At 39.2% G+C, this 22,460-nt stretch overlaps 1 protein-coding gene across 1 annotated transcript; it reads right to left on the bottom strand.

Moving 5' to 3' along the window:
* Positions 1 to 203: 203 nt before the first annotated feature.
* LOC103963115 (phosphatidate cytidylyltransferase 4, chloroplastic-like) lies at positions 204 to 20,732 on the bottom strand. Its single transcript, XM_048575530.1, is given in 9 exon segments — positions 204 to 807; positions 2,218 to 2,264; positions 2,266 to 2,331; positions 2,423 to 2,556; positions 3,542 to 3,666; positions 3,778 to 3,968; positions 4,668 to 4,969; positions 6,655 to 6,924; positions 20,688 to 20,732. Coding segments are annotated over 9 exon segments (1,272 nt in total). The 3' UTR covers positions 204 to 715.
* Positions 20,733 to 22,460: the final 1,728 nt, after the last annotated feature.

The raw sequence follows: 22,460 nt of genomic DNA, 5'->3' as shown, positions 1-22,460 counted from the left end.
GGTTACAAGGATTAGGATTCGTAGAACTGGTAATTAAGCATAAGCACGTCCGAAAGCAAGCAAACATCAGCTTCAATTTAATTTAAAAATATGGTTCAAATTCATATTTGGCGAAAATCGAACCTACAACCCCTCACTTACAAGTGAAGAGGAATGCCACTCGACCGTAATACTAAATGATAGGTAAATTATATACAAATTGATTGCTAAAGATGATGCAGCTTATCTTATCTTTCACTACAACAATACACACGAAAAAAATAAAACCACGAGAATAATCCCCCCTGTTTTATCTATCATCACAATGGGCCTTATTCGACATAAATATACAAAAAAATCAACAAGGATTCATGTTATCACTGACACTAGGTACCTAGATTGAAGTACAGGCAATGTTGTGTAACTCAAGAAACAGCGACTCCTCAGAGCATGCAGTATGACGAGGATTATGAGGACCCGGTGACATCAGGAAAATGTAACCTCAAGTCTCTTACAAGTGACGAGAAACATCATTTTAGCGCATCTAGATCAGAATAAAATTAAGACTTAGAAAATCTCAAGCTCCGTCTCTGGGATAAATAAAGGAAAGGAATCCTCAATCATCACTCCAACAAGCTAGCAGATTAGAACATAGATGCTAACCAGAACTCTTAAACCTTAGTTTTGCTTTGTATAGTTTCTTTATACATCTCGATCAGCGATGACAATATTTCTATCAAACCCCATACATTGGCAAGAAGGTTTTGACAAAGGAGTATGCAAGTGCACCTGTGAACATGCAACTGTCCATTCTATCTAGTATTCCACCTGCATTAAATGACAAATACCATATGAGCGGCATGCGATCGCAATCTTCAAGGGAGTGATATTACTCGAGAGAAGAAGGAAAATATAAAAGCATAACCTGCATAACAGACCTATATCTCATGTAAAACTACGCTACACGGAAGACAAAGCAGTAGTGGAATACTAGGTAAAGAGAGACTGCAGGAGGCCATAGAAAGATCGCGTACAAACACCGCTTGAATCAACAGAGCAGTAAGCTGGTATGAAGAATATGTAATGCAATCAACAAAGATAACCAATAGATTTTAAGTTAAAAACTTTTTCTAGAATTCATGGTCAATTGTCCATGCTCCATATTCTAAGCTACAATTATAACTGTACAAGATGACGGGTATTAAATCATATATCCCCAACTAGGTAAAGATAGATAAATGAAAATATTATTATATGGATTAAAAAGTAATAACATTAGGGGTTGACAAGTTGGAGAAGACAAGGCATCCAGCAGGGGAGTTTTTTGGGAGCTAAGGTCTCAAGTCATTTGGACATGATCTAACACGTAACAGCTGCAAAACAGGACCCCTCCTTGAAGGACCCTACTTGAGGACTTCTGTATTGGTCTTTAGATCATATTCAAATTTTTGAAATACATTTCACCCACTATGAACTAATTTGCATCTCATCAGTCCATATATGACCTAAAATGAGCTGCAAATCCTCAAGTTGTTCTCAGCTCTCAGAAGAACACTAGTGTGAGTGTATATTGTTTGGATTTGGCTCGTCATTCGTTAGATTCGTATTTTGTTTAGGGTTGTATTAGGAAAGCTAAACGTGCACATACTTTTGTCCTACAAGAATTAGGAAAGAATAGCTTTTCTTGTAAAATTGGATTAGGAATTTTTGAAGCAGAAATGGAGTAGGAATGTAAGTGTACTTCCTATCCCAAATAGAAAAGGAATCCTAATCAGTAAATAGGTGTGTAAGCCGCACCCTATACTTATAAATAGGGTGAGGGCAAGAGGCAAAAACACGAGAGAACAGAGAGACAGCCGAGAAAGTTAGAGGGATTGGTTCTAGGGTTTACAAAAGTACTGTTTGCTCTATTACTAATTCAGAGAAGCCATGATTTCTCTACCCAGAGAAATAACAACTGGACGTAGGTTCTGCCAAACCAGTATAAATCTTGTGTGTTTCTAGTTATTTTCTATTTGCTATGTTTAGTCTATTGTCGTATACATCAAAGAACAAGCTCCATAAGGGAGTTGGAATTATAACATATATATACCAATAAGTAGCTTTTAAATAAACATAGAATAGAATGAAACATTCTTGAAATAATTTTCATCAACTAACAGATAATGCATTTTCTCAAAAACTTTCAAAAGTTAAAAGACTTTAGCACAAGAGTAATCATTGGCTGAAAGGCATTACCATGTCCCGGTATTAGTGATCCGGAGTCCTTAACACCCGCATCACGTTATCATTGATTCGGTAAGATCACCAAAGACAGACGCAAAAAAATTGAGAAGCCCAAAAGCTATAGCACTGAAAACAATAAAAATAAATAAATAAATGAACATTAAACATACTTTCAAGCTGTACAGAGCTAAAGATTTCACTGGATAAGAGTGAATACCTTAGCAAAGATTTTGGCCAGCAAAAAATCCTCGATAACACAACAGAAGTGGCTATACAACCACCCAGGCCTACAATAGCTCCTTCCCACGTCTTCTTTGGACTAACACTAGTCAGGGGCGTCCTACCAAATGCCTGCATGTACACAGCTATATCAAGAATTTATTACAGGCATGGGACCAACAAATACCCTGAAACAAGGAAGTCCTTCACAGTATGTCATTGGAAAATAAACTTTTTGCATCTTGAAATTTTAGATGACTTATCCAACTTCTCATATCAATTGCCAAAATTACTGTTTTCTCCAAAACTGAGATAGCTGGATACTAAAAACGGAAAAATTCTTTCAAATAAGTTTCAGGCAGAGTGAGACATTAACAAACTAAAACTTGCTTTGTCGGATTAGAAATTTTTTTGGAAAAAACCTATACACCTTCACAGAGATGGAAAGCAATCAGTTGGAAAAAGGTTAAAGTGCAGAACACATACAACCTTTCACACATGTACCCAAGAATTGTTAGCCATCACTTGTGTTCCCAAAAATCAAATCATGATAGTTTCCAAATTCATGGTTCAATTTCTTTAGAGGTATACTCATCATCAAAAATGGATTGTTTATTCCACAGGGATTTTATAACTGCTTGTTGACAACATCTCGGAGCCACTCTAAACTTTATTTGCATAAGATTGGAAGCAATAATACCTTGAGTCCCCTTCTATTGAGGGATCCCTCAAATAAGCTCTTTTGAGGGACACTTTCTGAGGCCCATTCTACATTGTAGTTCAATGATCTAATTGGGACAAAATAAATAGATAAACATGGTGCTTTTGGTAAACACTAAAATGATCAACAATAAATCAGATGGTTCCATGCCTTCTGATTTCATTGATTTTTTGCAAAGATGGTAGGTAAACCTTAAAAATGGAGAGTTCCAATTGTTAATTTTTGTTTCAAGGTGGAACCTAAAAATGTGTTCCTTAAATAACTGGGGGACAACCTTTAAAAGAAAATTGCCACATGCAATAACAACAGTTCTATAAAGAACTTGATATCAAAGGAAGATGTACTTTTTAAATTAAAAAATTAAGAAGAGAAAAGATAGATGTGATGCATAGATACCTTGCCACCCACAAAGGCATAAGTGTCGGCTGCAATAATGCTACTGAAAGAAATCAAGGTTGCCACAAGACCAACAGTCCAATGCGCTTGTCCACCAAGAAGTATGGGCCATGCTGCATCAATTCCTACCAAAGAACAAACTAATTAGAAACCAAAGCTTCACGTAGAGCAAGTAAACTCCGGTTCCCATCCATCCCACAAATTTTCATTACAAAAATGTAAGCCCAACTGCTTACTAGTGTGCAAGGCTGGTGCTGCTAGACCACATCGAAGCTTAACCCAAAAACAAGGAAGATAACCACAATAAAATAGCCCAAACATAGTGCTGCTAAGCTGTGCAAAGCGAGGATTTCCTCTCTGTAAAAGCAATGCTATAGCAACAAAAAAGGAAGCAGAGGTCACTGAAACATCAATCTGACCGCGATACCTGCCCACACATCAGAAGATCTAATCATAATTGAACCGGGATCACCTATCCCAAGCTGAAATTCATGCCTACATATTAATTATTAAGACAAATGCTTTGATTCAAAGTTAAAATATTTAAAAACAATGATGAATGAAAAAGCATTATTTTAGAGTCTATTGAAGCAACAAATAAACACTTATGCAAGTTTCAGACAACACTACCATTCTGACAATTCCTATACCCATTCAAGCACATCCATAATAACACAAGTTTAACTAGAATGAAAGAATTAAAATTCCCAATGAATGAAAGCGTAAATGGAAAAGCCGACCTCCACAGCATATTCAAACTAATTGAAGTGACAAGCATAGGATTTCAATGTAATACACATCAAACAAATCCCTGCAATGATAAATGGAATGTGCGGAGACCTGTAAATTGGTAAAAACCTACTTTACATATTAAAGTTTTACTCTTTTGCCGCATTTTCTTAAAACCAGTACCCCCCCGGCCCAGTAAAAAATAGTTTCTTTTGCAGGAACATGGTTTCTATTAAAATTTCTCAAGAAAAAAGGACTTAGATACTAGCTACAATTTTATTTCCAGCTTCCAATGTGTATGTACGAAAGGTAATAATAATGTATAAATCAACACAGGAGGAAAGTGATAAAGTATTATAAAAGAAATTCCGTACTTGAGGGACATTACGGATCTTACAAGGTTACTAGGGGCATGAGAGCACAAATTACAGAGCAAACTCGTGATACATATCGAGGTGGAGGTGTCATTCCTTCAGAAAGCCCACGACTCCTAACCAATTCAAAGTACTCACGTGCACCAATAAAAACAGCTGCTGCCACAGCGGCTGTGAATACCCATCCTCCAGCCAACACAACAACGGCAACAGATAACCCAATACCAAATCCAAAGACAATTCTTTTCTTCAACTGACTTGCTTTCTGTTGATGCTCTGAGACCACATCCTCGTTTGATGACAATTTACGGCCTTTGTGGACTTCCTACAACATACCCATTTCACTACATTGCTTCAAGAGAACATGCAACTTCTCAAAAGAAAACAGAAATGCGTTAGTTAAAACTCAATCAAGCAGAAACCAACCTCCCCACACACCACCCCACATCACCACCACCCCCCGCGCGCAGTGGCGGATCCAGGATTTTAAACTCGGAGGGTCCCAATTATAAAGGTCAAAAAATTTATAGACAAAAATAACATTGAAAATTTAAATATAATACATTTCATTTAAAAATCATATGCAAAACAATATTACAAATTATAAAATCATAATTCAAGCGTCCATTACGAGGTTTCATAAGTTACTAGGGAGTACCTAAGTTATTGATTATCTAATATGAACCACTAAATTTAAAGGGGTGTGTTATTCACACACCTCTTTTTGCGTCTCACACACCCTTTATTTATTTCTGTCATTTGATCTTTTTTAATTCAGTCGATCCGACGCCCGCAAATTAAGAGAGTGTGTATGAAGTAAAAAGGGGTGTGTGGATAGCAAATTAAAACACCGGTCAAATAAAACTCTCCCCAAACTCCCACTATCTTTCTAACCAAACACACCATTTTTCTCTTTTACTAGTTTCCAAACATCCACCTTCTCTCTCACTAAAAACAAAGTTGTCATACCTCTACTAACCGCCTCCCTCCCCATTCTCCCGAAGCCATGGTAGCTCCACCACCAAATTTCACCAACCCATGACAGATCATATCCATCTTACTAACCTTATGAAAGAAACTTCACCCATAAGAAAAATTACTAAGATGGTTGAAATAATTTGGGAAAGTTTGGGCTTATGTACTGCCCTCACCAGACGACACAGAAAGGTTGGAGGAGAAGTGGGTGGCACCGATGAATGAGACCATGGCAGAAGTAAGGAGAAGAGAGGCAGGAAGGGTCCCTATTTCTTTCTTCCCCGTGCGCGGTCATCTTCTCCAAGAAGAAGATAGCCACTGCAACCTACACAGACCTCATGATTGAGTACGAGGGGTCCTCAAAAAATTTATAGCAACGATTTAGGATTGCCGACGGGTCCTGGGACCTCCCTGGTCCCTATGTGGATCCGTCCTTGCCCGCGCGCCCCCCCCCCCCCCCCCCCCCCCCCCCCCCCCCCCCCCCAAAATAAAAAAGAAAAAAGCTGTTCAGAGTTCGAGAATATTTTCACCCATACGACAAAACTATTTCTAGATCACTTATGAAATCACGTATATACCACGACACTGCATCAATATGATAACTTCCTATGCCGTGTATTTCATTCTTCAACACCCTTAAAAAGACCTCACATTCACAACACTACCCATTCAACGAACCCTTGAAGTTCTTAGCACACTCATCCAATGGCAATCAATGCACGGAGTTTAAAATTCGAGATTTGTGTAGTGAATAGATTAAATCACACTCATCCGATGGCAATCAATGCGGTGTCAAGCAAAATATGCACTCTGCAAAAATTTCCTAATTCCAATCTTTTCTTTAACTACCAACCACTCTAAGCCACTAAAGAAAGTTCCTTTTAAGCGCCAAAACCACAACTCACAATCAAATTCACCCCCACCTTAATTTTTAATCTAATTCACCAAAATGCCACTCACAATCACAGCAAAACCAAAAATGCACAACCAAAAAAGAATCAAACTTCATCCTTTTTGTTTCTTTTTCTCCAGTACCTGATCGGCATTGTCATCGCCAAGATGCTCCGACTCCGCCCGAGCCACAGCCGTAATTACACGGCGGCGCGCAAGAGCTCTATTCCGGCCTAGCCCCAGCTGACGTCTATTCCCATCGAACAAGAGATCCAAATTACCCAATTTCGCCGACGGACGATTAAAAACCAGGGTTCTTGAGGGTGAGGGACGGCAGGGACAGAAGCAAAGAGAGGGGAGGGGGGGGAGTGGGGTGGACTGCACCGGTAGCGTTGGGAAAACGACGTCGTTTTCCTCAAGGGTGGCCGGCCATTTCTAGAGAGAAAGGAGAGTTTGTGTTTCTCCAATTTCCCCCAAAAAAAAACCCTTAATGACTTTTGGCTATTAAGTCACACTTATACCTTAATTCATTTGAGTGGCAAACTTGTAAATAAGTCCAAAACCCACTCTTTCTCTAAATGGCCGGCCTTAGGGTATTCATTGGGCTATTTGGGCCTTTGTGAATCATTATTCATTAAGTTGTCATACAACTTAAGTCAATGGACTTGACGTTCGAAGCCCATTGGGCCTTAAGGTCCAAAACTATCCCGAGGTCTTCAACGAACTTATTCGTTTGATTAATAATCATATTAATTAATCCTTGCCATAAATAATTAAACCATTTAATTATTCTTACTCATCTCCGTTGAATCTTCAATCTCTACCTTACACGGTGTACGATCCATTAGGTTCCTTTTAGCGAGGCAGTGGGCGATTCAAACTCTTTCAAATCGATTGTGAATTGAAACTTACTTTCAATTCTCCCGTTAGTGATAATACACTTTTAGGGCTTCCACAAACCATGGTTGACGCCTAGCAGCATGTCATGGTTACCCAAGCTAATCAGAAGAGGTGGAGAATTTTCGAATTTTCAAGTCAAAACACACTAAACACACTTAAAAACAGCAAGAAACAACATTTGAAGTTATGGTGGATAAAACCCTACGAATTTGCATCAAAACACTTTAGTAACTCCCCCACACTTAAATCAAACATTGTCCTCAATGTTAAAAACCACACTAAACACAAACAAACATAAAAACAGCAATTAAACATACTAAACATGGCAGAATGTATCTAACAAAGAGAAGAGTTTAGAAATGCAAATCTGGTTGTGGAGTGTTCGTTCCATCTTCTCCTTGATCATTGCAGTGAGGCTTGGATCTTTGTGATTCCACAGGCTTACTCTTGAACTGCGCTGCTCCCATCGTTGATTTTCCTTTGTGCTACTCTTGAACTGGGCAGCAGGCTTCCTTTCGTCTCCCCCGAAGGTCTGAGCTTCCTCCTCTTATCTGTTTCTTTGTTCGATCTCTCCAATTCGTATTGAAGAGGGTTAGAGGATAGCTTAGCAAAGCTAGGTAAGCAACCAGGGAATAGAGTCCATATAGACTCCAAGTGCCGGCTGATTGCTTCTTTCACTTTGCCATGCAAATAATATCAAGGACAAAGGAAAAGACAGGGAAAGAGCATGATATGAGATACCTTTGCTTTTGCCCTTGATGATATGAGATACCTTTGCTTTTGCAGAAGCGGTGAATGAATCAGCACATGTATTTGTTGTGCTGCTTCCTCCTGGATCATCTGTACTCCAGGTATCTGGTATCATCTTTGGGGAAGAAGAGAGAATGGAATATCTCGAAAGGCTTTGCTGGGAGTGCACCCTCAGAGGTGAGAAAGAGTTGGGCATTTTCTTCAGTTCTGTCTTGCCAAAAAAAATGAAGGTCGACATGTATAGGGAATTCAATAGCAAGTGGTGGTACTGTTCTTTTACCGTTGTCGACAAACGTTTTGATCCCGCAAATCCGGCTTTTTTTGGAATAGTGACGACTCTTCGATCTTTAAAGACGCCTCTTCGATTTCTGAGCAGTCGCCCCTTCGATTTCTGAACGACACGTAGTAGCGCGGATGCGGCTCTGTCTGAGATCTTTTGACACGTGGCACGCGTTTTCTGCAAAGCCGGGAGTTTTCGACAAATATGCACACGCTTTCTGGAAAGCCGAGAGCTTTCGGCTTTGTCTCCCACACTTGTCGGCTAAAGTGTGCAACTGATTTCTCGCCTTCCACGCGTCTTCTAAAAAGCTGGGATTGCGTCTGACGAGCTGGTGATCTTTACGCCGGAAATTCCGGTTCTGAAGAGTGGTGTCTCTTCATTCTGAATTGGTGAACGCCTCTCCTTTAATAGAGGTGATTGATCACCTCTAGCATGCACACTTGAAAATTGCCCAGAAATCGTCTCCGGCCCGTTTGAAAATCTACTCCGTCCACCCCTTCTCTTTTAACTTCGTGAACAATGGCTAGCTCATCCAACCCATCAAACCTTTGCTTAGATTTGAGTCTAAGCAGTGATCCGGTCGCGTCTCATCAGGGTAAGGTATGGTGCCCGTCTTTCTTATCTTCCCATAGCCCTCTTACAGATGAGGACTCTGTGATGATGGATCCCACAACAGCTACGATAGTGGCTCGGAACCTCCTCACTCCCAAAGACAGTCAGCTGCTTTCAGGACGGTCCGATGAGTTGGCCGTTCAAGAGTCCCTGGCTCTCAGCGTTCAGTGCGCTGGTTCTGTGTCAAACATGGGCCAACGCCTCCTTGCTCGCTCCCGTCAGGTTGAATCATTGATGGCGGAGGTGGAGAACCTGAAGCAAGAGATAAAACAACTTAAGCACGAGAATAGAACTTTGCACGTGCTTGCAAATAATTATTCATCAGGCATGAAGAGGAAGCTTGATGAGCTTGATGACCGTCAACGGTTTGCAGCTTTCTTCCAGAGACACCTCTTTCCTGGGTCATCCAGCGTTCCACCAAGGTTTGGGGCCTTGAATGATCTATCCTCGGTGCCTCCTGCTCCTATGCCTCCTGCTCCGATGCCTCCTGCTCCTATGCCTCCTGCTCCGATGCCTCCTGCTCCGAGACCTCTTGCTCCGAGAGTGTTCCCACGTAGTGGGGCCTCACGTACACAACCTTTGTAAAGGCTCCATCTTTCTGCCATGTTTAGATACAATTGTAATTTATCAAAAAAAATCAATGAACAAGCAAAAGTTTTATTTACTGTATTGGGTTGCCTCCCAAGTAGCGCTTGCTTTTACGTCTTGTAGCCGGACGAAGAACACAATCATGCCTTAATGGAACCCACGTCATGGAGTTGATCATTGAATGGATGATGATACTTGAAATGTTCCGGCAATGGTTGAATTTCAAGAGTGGGTGCCCTAATCATTGACATCAACAACATATTAGTCAAAAACGACTTTGGATTTTGAGTTGGTGGCTTACCTATGGGCTGCAATATTGGCTCTAAAGTCGCAGCACATTCAACAAATGCACAAGGGATGTTTTCATTCAGATTGGACATTTTGAAGGTTGTGGCTGTGTGATCCACTCCAATTTCCTCCTTGATGAATTCAAGATGCTCCTCAACCACTTTTTCCTCGTGAATTGTTGGAAAGGTGTCCAAGATGTCTTTCTTCCCCTCATCTTTCATGGATTGCATGAACCTGCCAGGGAAGGGTGCATTTGGGGGAACAAAGTTAGAAATAATTAAATTTGGAACAACCTTACTTGAATGGGGTGGTGTAGGAATATTGGGAGGTTGCGGCAAGGGTTGTTCTTCCCTTGCCGTGCCTTGTGCATCCTCCTCCTCTTCGAGCAGTAGCAATTCATCCATGGGCTCATCTTCAACCATTTGTTCTTGAATTTGTTCCATGCATTCTGCATTCTGCCTAAATTGACTGTTCCACTCAGCCAACTTTTTTGCTTGATAGAAATCCTCAATTGGTCGCCAAAATGCGTCTTGTTGAAATGGTTGAGCTTCCCTGCCCTGCTCCACAGAATTCAGTTGTTGAATAACTTCATTATAATAATTTGATATACCTGAATTTGGATGTGAAGATTGAGGGGAAGGCTGTGGTGGTGCATATGAATCCTCATATGGTTGCCAATATGTTTCTTGGTGAGTCTCCTTAGCTTGATTTTGTGAACCATGCACCAAAGAGTTTAATTCATTAAGAATTTGATTATAATCTATTGACGAATTTGAGTTTGGTTGGGCATATTGAATATGAGGTGGCTCCCAATATCTTTCTTGTTGAACATTTTGAGGTTCCCACCACATAGAAGTTGAATGATCACTCCAATCCGAATTGTAAGTATTGGAAAACACGTTATTCCTTGATTGAAGATCAACTATATCAACGTTTTGCATTTGGGACCTTTCCATGAGCTGTGACAAAAGATAAGCATTATCAAATGCCATGTTGTGCTTCTAAAATCAACAAAATAAAACTAAAAATATATACACACAAACGAAAATAAAACAATCCAAGGGATTAGCAAAGTTGCTAATCCCCGGCAACGGCGCCAAAATTTGATGCGAGTTTTATGCGCGCACAAATTAAACCCTCTTTTTATCAATTGTAGTAAGTACGTAAGTAGGGATCGTTCTGGACCGGGGATTAGGAGGGATTGTTAACCACTTGGATTTGACTTCAAAAACGTAAAAACAATATAAAACACTAAACTAGACTCAAAGAATGTGAAAGTAAACGTTAAAACACTAAGACAAACCAAAAGACTCAAAATGCTTTAAAAACACAAACTAAAATGATTTCTAACTAAATTGAACAATAAAGTAAAGGGGGATTGAGTTTTGGACGGAATTAAACTAAATGAACAAATTGCAATTAAAACATAATGTAAATATGAAATTGATGAAATGGAATGAATGGATGCTAGCCAAGGGGTTCATCTCCACACATGTTACACTTGCATAATAAAAAGATTTCTAATTGCTTTTCAATAAACCATGAATTCTCAACGCCCCGGGTTAATTAGGTCCGCTTAAATTAACCGTCAAGTTTTCCTTAAGTTAATGAATTGGATGATTGCATACGACAATCCAAAGCATTCCTCACAAGTTCCCTACATGAATTGCATAATAGAGATACAAGCAAGAATCATTAAGCATCATGAAAACTATAAGTGTTGACGAGGCATTCGTTACTATGATTGCATGAAACTTATGCCAAGAATATGTTTAACACGATTGTTTATAAGCAACCTCCACTACTTGTGAATATAAGTTCATAACTATTACGTGAAACTCACTTATATTCTAGCGTCAAATTCATGCATGAAAATTAAGCGTTCATTCTTAATAAACATACATAAATAGGTTATCAATCAAACAGTTAAACAAATTGAATTCACAACTTATGAAACGTAATTAAAAGTAATCAAATCATATTACAAACATAAACATAGTTTCGAATTACCCCCTAGCTAAAGGGGGTTTAGTTCCTCATAACTTTGAAATCAAAGAAACACCTAAACATTCCAACAACTCAAAACTTTGAATTGTATGAACGTTTAGGCACTCTTCTCTTCCTCGTTGTTGTAGCACAAGGTTTAAGGATAAGTTGGTTGGGGGGATGGAAGTGTTGGGGAATTATGGAAATGGATGAGGATTGGTGGAAATGGAAGATGGTTTTTGGATTCTAAGGGAGAAAGGAATGTGTTTGTGGTGTGTTGTTATGTTGTGAATGAGATGAAGAATGCCTTGAATGATGAGAATGCAAGGGTATTTATAGGAGTAGTGGAGGGAACATATAGGGAGAGAATGGATGGGAGAGCATGTGAATGATAGCTAGGAGAATGATTAAAGGGGTGTGAATGGTTGGAAATGCATGTGGGTGAATTGGTGGTGCAATGATGAAAAGTGAATAAATAATGCATGTAGGGTTAGCTAGGTTGGCTTTGTTTGGGTGCATGTGAGTTAAAGAGGGAGAATGTGGTGAAATGATGAAGTAGGAAGGTGGAAATGCATGTGAGATGTTGGAAAGGAAATGGGAATATGAGTGCATGTGGGTGAATGATTTGTGGTGCAATGATGAAGAGTGAATAAAGAATGCATGTAGGGTTAGCTAGGAAAGTGGGAATGTGGTTGAATGATTAAAGGGACATGCATGTGGCTTGTTTGATTGCTTGGTGAGATGATGCATGCTTGTAGTTTAGGGTGTTGAATATGGATTTGCATGGCATTTGAATTGATTGTGGGCTTTGGAATTGGAAGGAAATGCATGGCAAAGGGCTTGGTTTAAGAGAGAATGGGCTAGGCCCTTTGTTTTATGTCCAAAGTGAATACAAGGCCTTCAAATTCGTCCAACATTTTGGCTCCAATCATATGCCATCCATTCCAAGCCCAATTTTGCTCCAAAATGCTCCAAAATGCATCTTTTTTCTTCCTTAAGCCCTTAGAACCTGAAAACACACAAAAGAAGCATAAAGGACTAAAATAACTAGAGAAACATAACGTAAATGCACGAGAACAAGCCATTTAAGTCGCATGAATATGCTCCTATCAAACTCCCCCACACTTATCTTTTGCTAGTCCTCGAGCAAAACAGAAAGAAAAACAAAACAAAACGAAACGAAACAAAACAAGTAAAACACACCTAAACCTTCTAACAACCGTCTTAGGGATTTCCAATGCACATGACAAGTTAAAAATCATCATTCCCACAAATTTTAGTCATCTTCACACTTAAGTACATTCTTAATCATAGTCACCATATACTAGTTCACAATTAAGCATTTAAAACCATGTTTTGAATGTAGTAACATGCCTTAGAGAATTTGCTCAATTCCTTACAAGATATGCACTCGATTTTCACTCAGAATTTCTAACTACACACCCTAATCTAGTCATATGTGAGAAGATTGATGTAAACATGAAAACGACACTCACATATATGTATCACAAAGAACGCAATTTCTGGAGTTAATAATCAAGTTTAGATATGATCTCATGAATGGAATGCTACTACTTAGACGCGAGAACCAGTGACACCATATGCTCATACCAAGTTCAAACTCCACAAATTGAAACACATAACACTCAAGATTGAAGTCACGGGTTGTAATGGGGCTTGGGGTGTGTGGATAACAAAGAAGGGATATGGAAAACAAAGGTTCTTAAAGAAATAGTGAGCAAGGCAATTGAATCAACTTAGAATTCACTTTTGAATGAAAACTCAACTTTGGAACAAAAAGGGAGACAATTTAGGGCCAGAATTGGTGTTTTGAGCCCTTTCTTCAATCACTCATTCTTTCATTTTTCAAGCTCTTTTTTTTTTTTTTTTTTTTTTTTTTTTTTTTCTTTCTTTCTTTTCTGTTTGAAACTCAAAACATACTTAAGAACAAGCATTCCTTCCCCCACACTTATTTTCTTGCACAATGTAACTCAAAAGGAATTCATTTAAGTTATGCTCACTATCTTTTAAGAACAAGGGTGTGGATTGTCCTAAACTAGGCTAGGTGAGGATAATGTGGGTTGACAAAGAATAAAGGCTAAATAAAACTCAACGGGGGTAAAACTTACAACATATACGAAATATGGGAAGTGAGGTTATTTGGCTATGGTGGCAATTACACAACTTCATCTTGAATATGTTATGTAAATCAATAACATGCTTTGAATGAAATGGGCATGAGTTCTAGCATTTGGAACTATATGATGAAACGCCTTCTAAGTAGTAACCAAGCAAAGAATAATGAGATCATGCAACAACTTTGGAAAACAAGAAATCACAGATTATACTCTCCAAAGAACGTTATAGGCTCAAGTCTCTCAGGGTTGTAGCGTTTGTTTGAGTTCCTTCCTTCAAGCATGTTACAAAAACGAAAATTTTTTATGATTGCATGTGAAGTCATACATTATAACCATAACCAAGCATATACCAAGAGTAAATCAAACTTTTCTCTCTGTTTATAACTCTTTTTAACAGTCATGCAATTAGAAACCAAATCCTTATCATTGTGTTGGAAGGTGACCTACGACACAAAAACGACTCAAAACACTCTTTTTAGGCTTTTCAAAACATGTTTTTCAAATTTTTTTATGTGATTTTCGAATTTTCAAGTCAAAACACACTAAACACACTTAAAAACAGCAAGAAACAACATTTGAAGTTATGGTGGATAAAACCCTACGAATTTGCATCAAAACACTTTAGTAACTCCCCCACACTTAAATCAAACATTGTCCTCAATGTTAAAAACCACACTAAACACAAACAAACATAAAAACAGCAATTAAACATACTAAACATGGCAGAATGTATCTAACAAAGAGAAGAGTTTAGAAATGCAAATCTGGTTGTGGAGTGTTCGTTCCATCTTCTCCTTGATCATTGCAGTGAGGCTTGGATCTTTGTGATTCCACAGGCTTACTCTTGAACTGCGCTGCTCCCATCGTTGATTTTCCTTTGTGCTACTCTTGAACTGGGCAGCAGGCTTCCTTTCGTCTCCCCCGAAGGTCTGAGCTTCCTCCTCTTATCTGTTTCTTTGTTCGATCTCTCCAATTCGTATTGAAGAGGGTTAGAGGATAGCTTAGCAAAGCTAGGTAAGCAACCAGGGAATAGAGTCCATATAGACTCCAAGTGCCGGCTGATTGCTTCTTTCACTTTGCCATGCAAATAATATCAAGGACAAAGGAAAAGACAGGGAAAGAGCATGATATGAGATACCTTTGCTTTTGCCCTTGATGATATGAGATACCTTTGCTTTTGCAGAAGCGGTGAATGAATCAGCACATGTATTTGTTGTGCTGCTTCCTCCTGGATCATCTGTACTCCAGGTATCTGGTATCATCTTTGGGGAAGAAGAGAGAATGGAGTATCTCGAAAGGCTTTGCTGGGAGTGCACCCTCAGAGGTGAGAAAGAGTTGGGCATTTTCTTCAGTTCTGTCTTGCCAAAAAAAATGAAGGTCGACATGTATAGGGAATTCAATAGCAAGTGGTGGTACTGTTCTTTTACCGTTGTCGACAAACGTTTTGATCCCGCAAATCCGGCTTTTTTTGGAATAGTGACGACTCTTCGATCTTTAAAGACGCCTCTTCGATTTCTGAGCAGTCGCCCCTTCGATTTCTGAACGACACGTAGTAGCGCGGATGCGGCTCTGTCTGAGATCTTTTGACACGTGGCACGCGTTTTCTGCAAAGCCGGGAGTTTTCGACAAATATGCACACGCTTTCTGGAAAGCCGAGAGCTTTCGGCTTTGTCTCCCACACTTGTCGGCTAAAGTGTGCAACTGATTTCTCGCCTTCCACGCGTCTTCTAAAAAGCTGGGATTGCGTCTGACGAGCTGGTGATCTTTACGCCGGAAATTCCGGTTCTGAAGAGTGGTGTCTCTTCATTCTGAATTGGTGAACGCCTCTCCTTTAATAGAGGTGATTGATCACCTCTAGCATGCACACTTGAAAATTGCCCAGAAATCGTCTCCGGCCCGTTTGAAAATCTACTCCGTCCACCCCTTCTCTTTTAACTTCGTGAACAATGGCTAGCTCATCCAACCCATCAAACCTTTGCTTAGATTTGAGTCTAAGCAGTGATCCGGTCGCGTCTCATCAGGGTAAGGTATGGTGCCCGTCTTTCTTATCTTCCCATGGCCCTCTTACAGATGAGGACTCTGTGATGATGGATCCCACAACAGCTACGATAGTGGCTCGGAACCTCCTCACTCTCAAAGACAGTCAGCTGCTTTCAGGACGGTCCGATGAGTTGGCCGTTCAAGAGTCTCTGGCTCTCAGCGTTCAGTGCGCTGGTTCTGTGTCAAACATGGGCCAACGCCTCCTTGCTCGCTCCCGTCAGGTTGAATCATTGATGGCGGAGGTGGAGAACCTGAAGCAAGAGATAAAACAACTTAAGCACGAGAATAGAACTTTGCACGTGCTTGCAAATAATTATTCATCAGGCATGAAGAGGAAGCTTGATGAGCTTGATGACCGTCAACGGTTTGCAGCTTTCTTCCAGAGACACCTCTTTCCTGGGTCATCCAGCGTTCCACCAAGGTTTGGGGCCTTGAATGATCTATCCTCGGTGCCTCCTGCTCCTATGCCTCCTGCTCCGATGCCTCCTGCTCCTATGCCTCCTGCTCCGAGACCTCTTGCTCCGAGAGTGTTCCCACGTAGTGGGGCCTCACGTACACAACCTTTGTAAAGGCTCCATCTTTCTGCCATGTTTAGATACAATTGTAATTTATCAAAAAAAATCAATGAACAAGCAAAAGTTTTATTTACTGTATTGGGTTGCCTCCCAAGTAGCGCTTGCTTTTACGTCTTGTAGCCGGACAAAGAACACAATCATGCCTTAATGGAACCCACGTCATGGAGTTGATCATTGAATGGATGATGATACTTGAAATGTTCCGGCAATGGTTGAATTTCAAGAGTGGGTGCCCTAATCATTGACATCAACAACATATTAGTCAAAAACGACTTTGGATTTTGAGTTGGTGGCTTACCTATGGGCTGCAATATTGGCTCTAAAGTCGCAGCACATTCAACAAATGCACAAGGGATGTTTTCATTCAGATTGGACATTTTGAAGGTTGTGGCTGTGTGATCCACTCCAATTTCCTCCTTGATGAATTCAAGATGCTCCTCAACCACTTTTTCCTCGTGAATTGTTGGAAAGGTGTCCAAGATGTCTTTCTTCCCCTCATCTTTCATGGATTGCATGAACCTGCCAGGGAAGGGTGCATTTGGGGGAACAAAGTTAGAAATAATTAAATTTGGAACAACCTTACTTGAATGGGGTGGTGTAGGAATATTGGGAGGTTGCGGCAAGGGTTGTTCTTCCCTTGCCGTGCCTTGTGCATCCTCCTCCTCTTCGAGCAGTAGCAATTCATCCATGGGCTCATCTTCAACCATTTGTTCTTGAATTTGTTCCATGCATTCTGCATTCTGCCTAAATTGACTGTTCCACTCAGCCAACTTTTTTGCTTGATAGAAATCCTCAATTGGTCGCCAAAATGCGTCTTGTTGAAATGGTTGAGCTTCCCTGCCCTGCTCCACAGAATTCAGTTGTTGAATAACTTCATTATAATAATTTGATATACCTGAATTTGGATGTGAAGATTGAGGGGAAGGCTGTGGTGGTGCATATGAATCCTCATATATACACACAAACGAAAATAAAACAATCCAAGGGATTAGCAAAGTTGCTAATCCCCGGCAACAGCGCCAAAATTTGATGCGAGTTTTATGCGCGCACAAATTAAACCCTCTTTTTATCAATTGTAGTAAGTACGTAAGTAGGGATCGTTCTGGACCGGGGATTAGGAGGGATTGTTAACCACTTGGATTTGACTTCAAAAACGTAAAAACAATATAAAACACTAAACTAGACTCAAAGAATGTGAAAGTAAACGTTAAAACACTAAGACAAACCAAAAGACTCAAAATGCTTTAAAAACACAAACTAAAATGATTTCTAACTAAATTGAACAATAAAGTAAAGGGGGATTGAGTTTTGGACGGAATTAAACTAAATGAACAAATTGCAATTAAAACATAATGTAAATATGAAATTGATGAAATGGAATGAATGGATGCTAGCCAAGGGGTTCATCTCCACACATGTTACACTTGCATAATAAAAAGATTTCTAATTGCTTTTCAATAAACCATGAATTCTCAACGCCCCGGGTTAATTAGGTCCGCTTAAATTAACCGTCAAGTTTTCCTTAAGTTAATGAATTGGATGATTGCATACGACAATCCAAAGCATTCCTCACAAGTTCCCTACATGAATTGCATAATAGAGATACAAGCAAGAATCATTAAGCATCATGAAAACTATAAGTGTTGACGAGGCATTCGTTACTATGATTGCATGAAACTTATGCCAAGAATATGTTTAACACGATTGTTTATAAGCAACCTCCACTACTTGTGAATATAAGTTCATAACTATTACGTGAAACTCACTTATATTCTAGCGTCAAATTCATGCATGAAAATTAAGCGTTCATTCTTAATAAACATACATAAATAGGTTATCAATCAAACAGTTAAACAAATTGAATTCACAACTTATGAAACGTAATTAAAAGTAATCAAATCATATTACAAACATAAACATAGTTTCGAATTACCCCCTAGCTAAAGGGGGTTTAGTTCCTCATAACTTTGAAATCAAAGAAACACCTAAACATTCCAACAACTCAAAACTTTGAATTGTATGAACATTTAGGCACTCTTCTCTTCCTCGTTGTTGTAGCACAAGGTTTAAGGATAAGTTGGTTGGGGGGATGGAAGTGTTGGGGAATTATGGAAATGGATGAGGATTGGTGGAAATGGAAGATGGTTTTTGGATTCTAAGGGAGAAAGGAATGTGTTTGTGGTGTGTTGTTATGTTGTGAATGAGATGAAGAATGCCTTGAATGATGAGAATGCAAGGGTATTTATAGGAGTAGTGGAGGGAACATATAGGGAGAGAATGGATGGGAGAGCATGTGAATGATAGCTAGGAGAATGATTAAAGGGGTGTGAATGGTTGGAAATGCATGTGGGTGAATTGGTGGTGCAATGATGAAAAGTGAATAAATAATGCATGTAGGGTTAGCTAGGTTGGCTTTGTTTGGGTGCATGTGAGTTAAAGAGGGAGAATGTGGTGAAATGATGAAGTAGGAAGGTGGAAATGCATGTGAGATGTTGGAAAGGAAATGGGAATATGAGTGCATGTGGGTGAATGATTTGTGGTGCAATGATGAAGAGTGAATAAAGAATGCATGTAGGGTTAGCTAGGAAAGTGGGAATGTGGTTGAATGATTAAAGGGACATGCATGTGGCTTGTTTGATTGCTTGGTGAGATGATGCATGCTTGTAGTTTAGGGTGTTGAATATGGATTTGCATGGCATTTGAATTGATTGTGGGCTTTGGAATTGGAAGGAAATGCATGGCAAAGGGCTTGGTTTAAGAGAGAATGGGCTAGGCCCTTTGTTTTATGTCCAAAGTGAATACAAGGCCTTCAAATTCGTCCAACATTTTGGCTCCAATCATATGCCATCCATTCCAAGCCCAATTTTGCTCCAAAATGCTCCAAAATGCATCTTTTTTCTTCCTTAAGCCCTTAGAACCTGAAAACACACAAAAGAAGCATAAAGGACTAAAATAACTAGAGAAACATAACGTAAATGCACGAGAACAAGCCATTTAAGTCGCATGAATATGCTCCTATCAGAGAACCTATTCAGTTTTAGGATTACAAATGCAATACGGTCTTTCTCTAATACAATACTCTTGACCACATTGTTTGGTTTGATAGTTTATTCATGTCTACTATCCAATGTGAGTCTTGTGCTTATATGATTACCTTGAATGTGATTTGGAACACATTCCTAAATCTCATTCATACTTTGGCCAAAGATTCTTAATCATATCATAGAGTATTCTCCCTCAAACAGTTTGAAGGTTAGAGATCCCTTGTTGCGCATTCACTTGCCTCCATGGCTAAGTGGCTTAACCCCAACGATGCCATGGACACCCTCCTGATGGAGTGACTTTGACATAATCAAAGATTAAGGATCTAACCACAAGACAACTGTGATGCGTCAGGTCAAAAGACTAATTTGCATTATCCCAACCATGAGTTCTCATGTGACATGAATATAAGAACTCTTCGTTGATCGTGTTCAGTGAACTCATTCTCTATTGAGCACCTACGTACTTGTCTTGATGTCACACACACCAATGACTCAAGACTAGTCACTCTCCCTGAGAGAAGACATAGCACGTACTGATCTTAACGGACTGTCAATGCCCAATTGACAATCCTATGATCAGGAACGTTTAAGATGTGTCAACGAAAGAATGGTCTCATGAATCTAACTTCTTTAGATCGCATTCTTCCAATCACATATTCCTTGGACTTATCGTTTAAGCATATAACATTTATATAAGACGGCTCAAACAATAATCTTTGCCCTTTACATTTAAACTACATTAGTTTGAAATGTCCGTAAAGTATCATCATATGATTGGTTTTAGGGCACATTTCCAACAATATCTACTCTTGGATGTCCTCTAGAATTCTCTTGGTTTAATACAAATTCCATATCCTAAAAGGACTCTATCTCAACTGGTATAAATACACCCATCTAAGGTTCATCTTTGGGAACAGAACTATTGCACACTTATTCTCTAGTCTACTGCTTAAGCCTCATATATTTGCTTACTAACTTGACCATCAGAAAGCCTTTGACCGACACTCCCATGCCGGTCCATGTCTGCTTATGGGTGGTTACTATCTTGCAGATTAAACGAGTTTGTGTATCTCCTTCACACGCGGTAGTGCACAAATTTATTCCAACATGACACGTCTGAAAGTGTTCGTTTAAGTTGTCTTTTAGGCTCCTAAGACTTAAGTGCCTATAGATATCATGCCTTTTTCCTCATCATCAAGAGTATGATACAATTTGTAGCAATTAACGCCTAATTCAAAAATGTTAGCTGAAGTTGACTTTTGAATTTCCACACCTATACTTAACCTAAAATGAGAAAGCCCATACCAAAACAAATTGAAAACTTTAAGACAAATTTTAGATGAGTGTACGATAAAAAAAATTGAACAAATGAGTTAAAATTTTAAGTTTTTACTCTTAAATTATTTGGTATTGGAATGTAAAAAATTTGAAATTTTTTCAAGTGCTCAGTATTCAAGCAGGTATTTCACATGTTATAAAATAAGTGGATGACACAAAAATATATATAATTTCCTCTACTTGTATTATAACATTTGAAGTACCGTTTGCATACCAATACTTGAAAAAATGTCTCCTTTACCTCATACACACCTCTTTAGTCTCGTAATTGTTAGATTGAACAATAAGTAAATTAATAGGTGTACGAAACGTAAAAAGAGTATGTTGAAAATGTAAATTCATACTTGCTGGTTTGATTCAAGTTTGGCCCGAACTTCTTGCCATGGAACGACATGCTGTTGTAAAGCAAAAATCACTGTGAAATTCTGAAATCCAATTCGTCGTCCTTCTACGTTTGGCGGGTTAAGGTGGTTGCAGGTCTGTTGTCCCCAAGTTTGTGCTTCCTTTTATGTCTCTTATCCATCTACTTTACATGTGTGTTACAATTTAACAAAGAACTAACATTGTTAAGTATTATTATTATTATTCTGTGTTTTTAAAAATAAAAAATTTATACCATGGGATGAGAGAAGACGACACAACACGCCCTACCAACACGGACGTAGCACTCCCTACCAACACGCTGCCTTCCCCAACAGCCAGAGCACCTCGCTGCCTGCCGCCGAGCATCCTCAGTCCGCCCTCCTTCCTATTCAAACTAACATACCAATGGAGATCGATAAATTTGGAAAAGTAACCAAATTAAATTTGGATCCCATATAGAATTATAGCCACACTTTTAAGTCTCATATAGAATTATAGCCACAATTTCAGTTTCAAGTTTCCCAACTCTTCAGTCTCAAAACTTTCAAGTAAGTTAAAGCTTTATTGGATAATGTTTTGTTGTTGTTTTTGGTGTTTGGTTGCTAAAATCGGAGGGAATGAGAAATTTTTAGTCATTAAGGGTAATTGGTATTTTTATATTGACTTTTGGTTATAATTAGGATAAACATAAAATGATGGTGATAATTCTATATGAGGTTTAAATTCTGGTTATTTTACCGGTGGGCAACATAAAAAACAATCATTTAAATAAATATTTACTAATAAATCTATACCAAGATTTTAGAAAATGTCTACATCTCCGATTGAATCTGACTTGAATATTAGGATCTAGTACTTGCAGGTGGTAGATGTCGGCGGTGAGCGAGGAGACAGGCAGAGAAAGTGAAAGAGAAAAGGTATCTTGAGGCGACAAGGAGGAGGGTAGTACCCGCCGGTGACGGGGCTTTGGGTATGCGCCTGCGTTGTGTTCTCCTAGTGTTCTAAATTTGTTATTTGTTACTTTTAATAAAACAAAATAAATACTTAA

The sequence above is a fragment of a genome, unplaced genomic scaffold, assembly GCF_019419815.1.
Source record: "Pyrus x bretschneideri cultivar Hongxiangsu unplaced genomic scaffold, Pyrus_bretschneideri_v1 Contig8, whole genome shotgun sequence".
Classification (NCBI taxonomy): Eukaryota; Viridiplantae; Streptophyta; class Magnoliopsida; order Rosales; family Rosaceae; genus Pyrus; species Pyrus x bretschneideri.
This window is presented reverse-complemented; position numbering and strand designations above follow the sequence as displayed.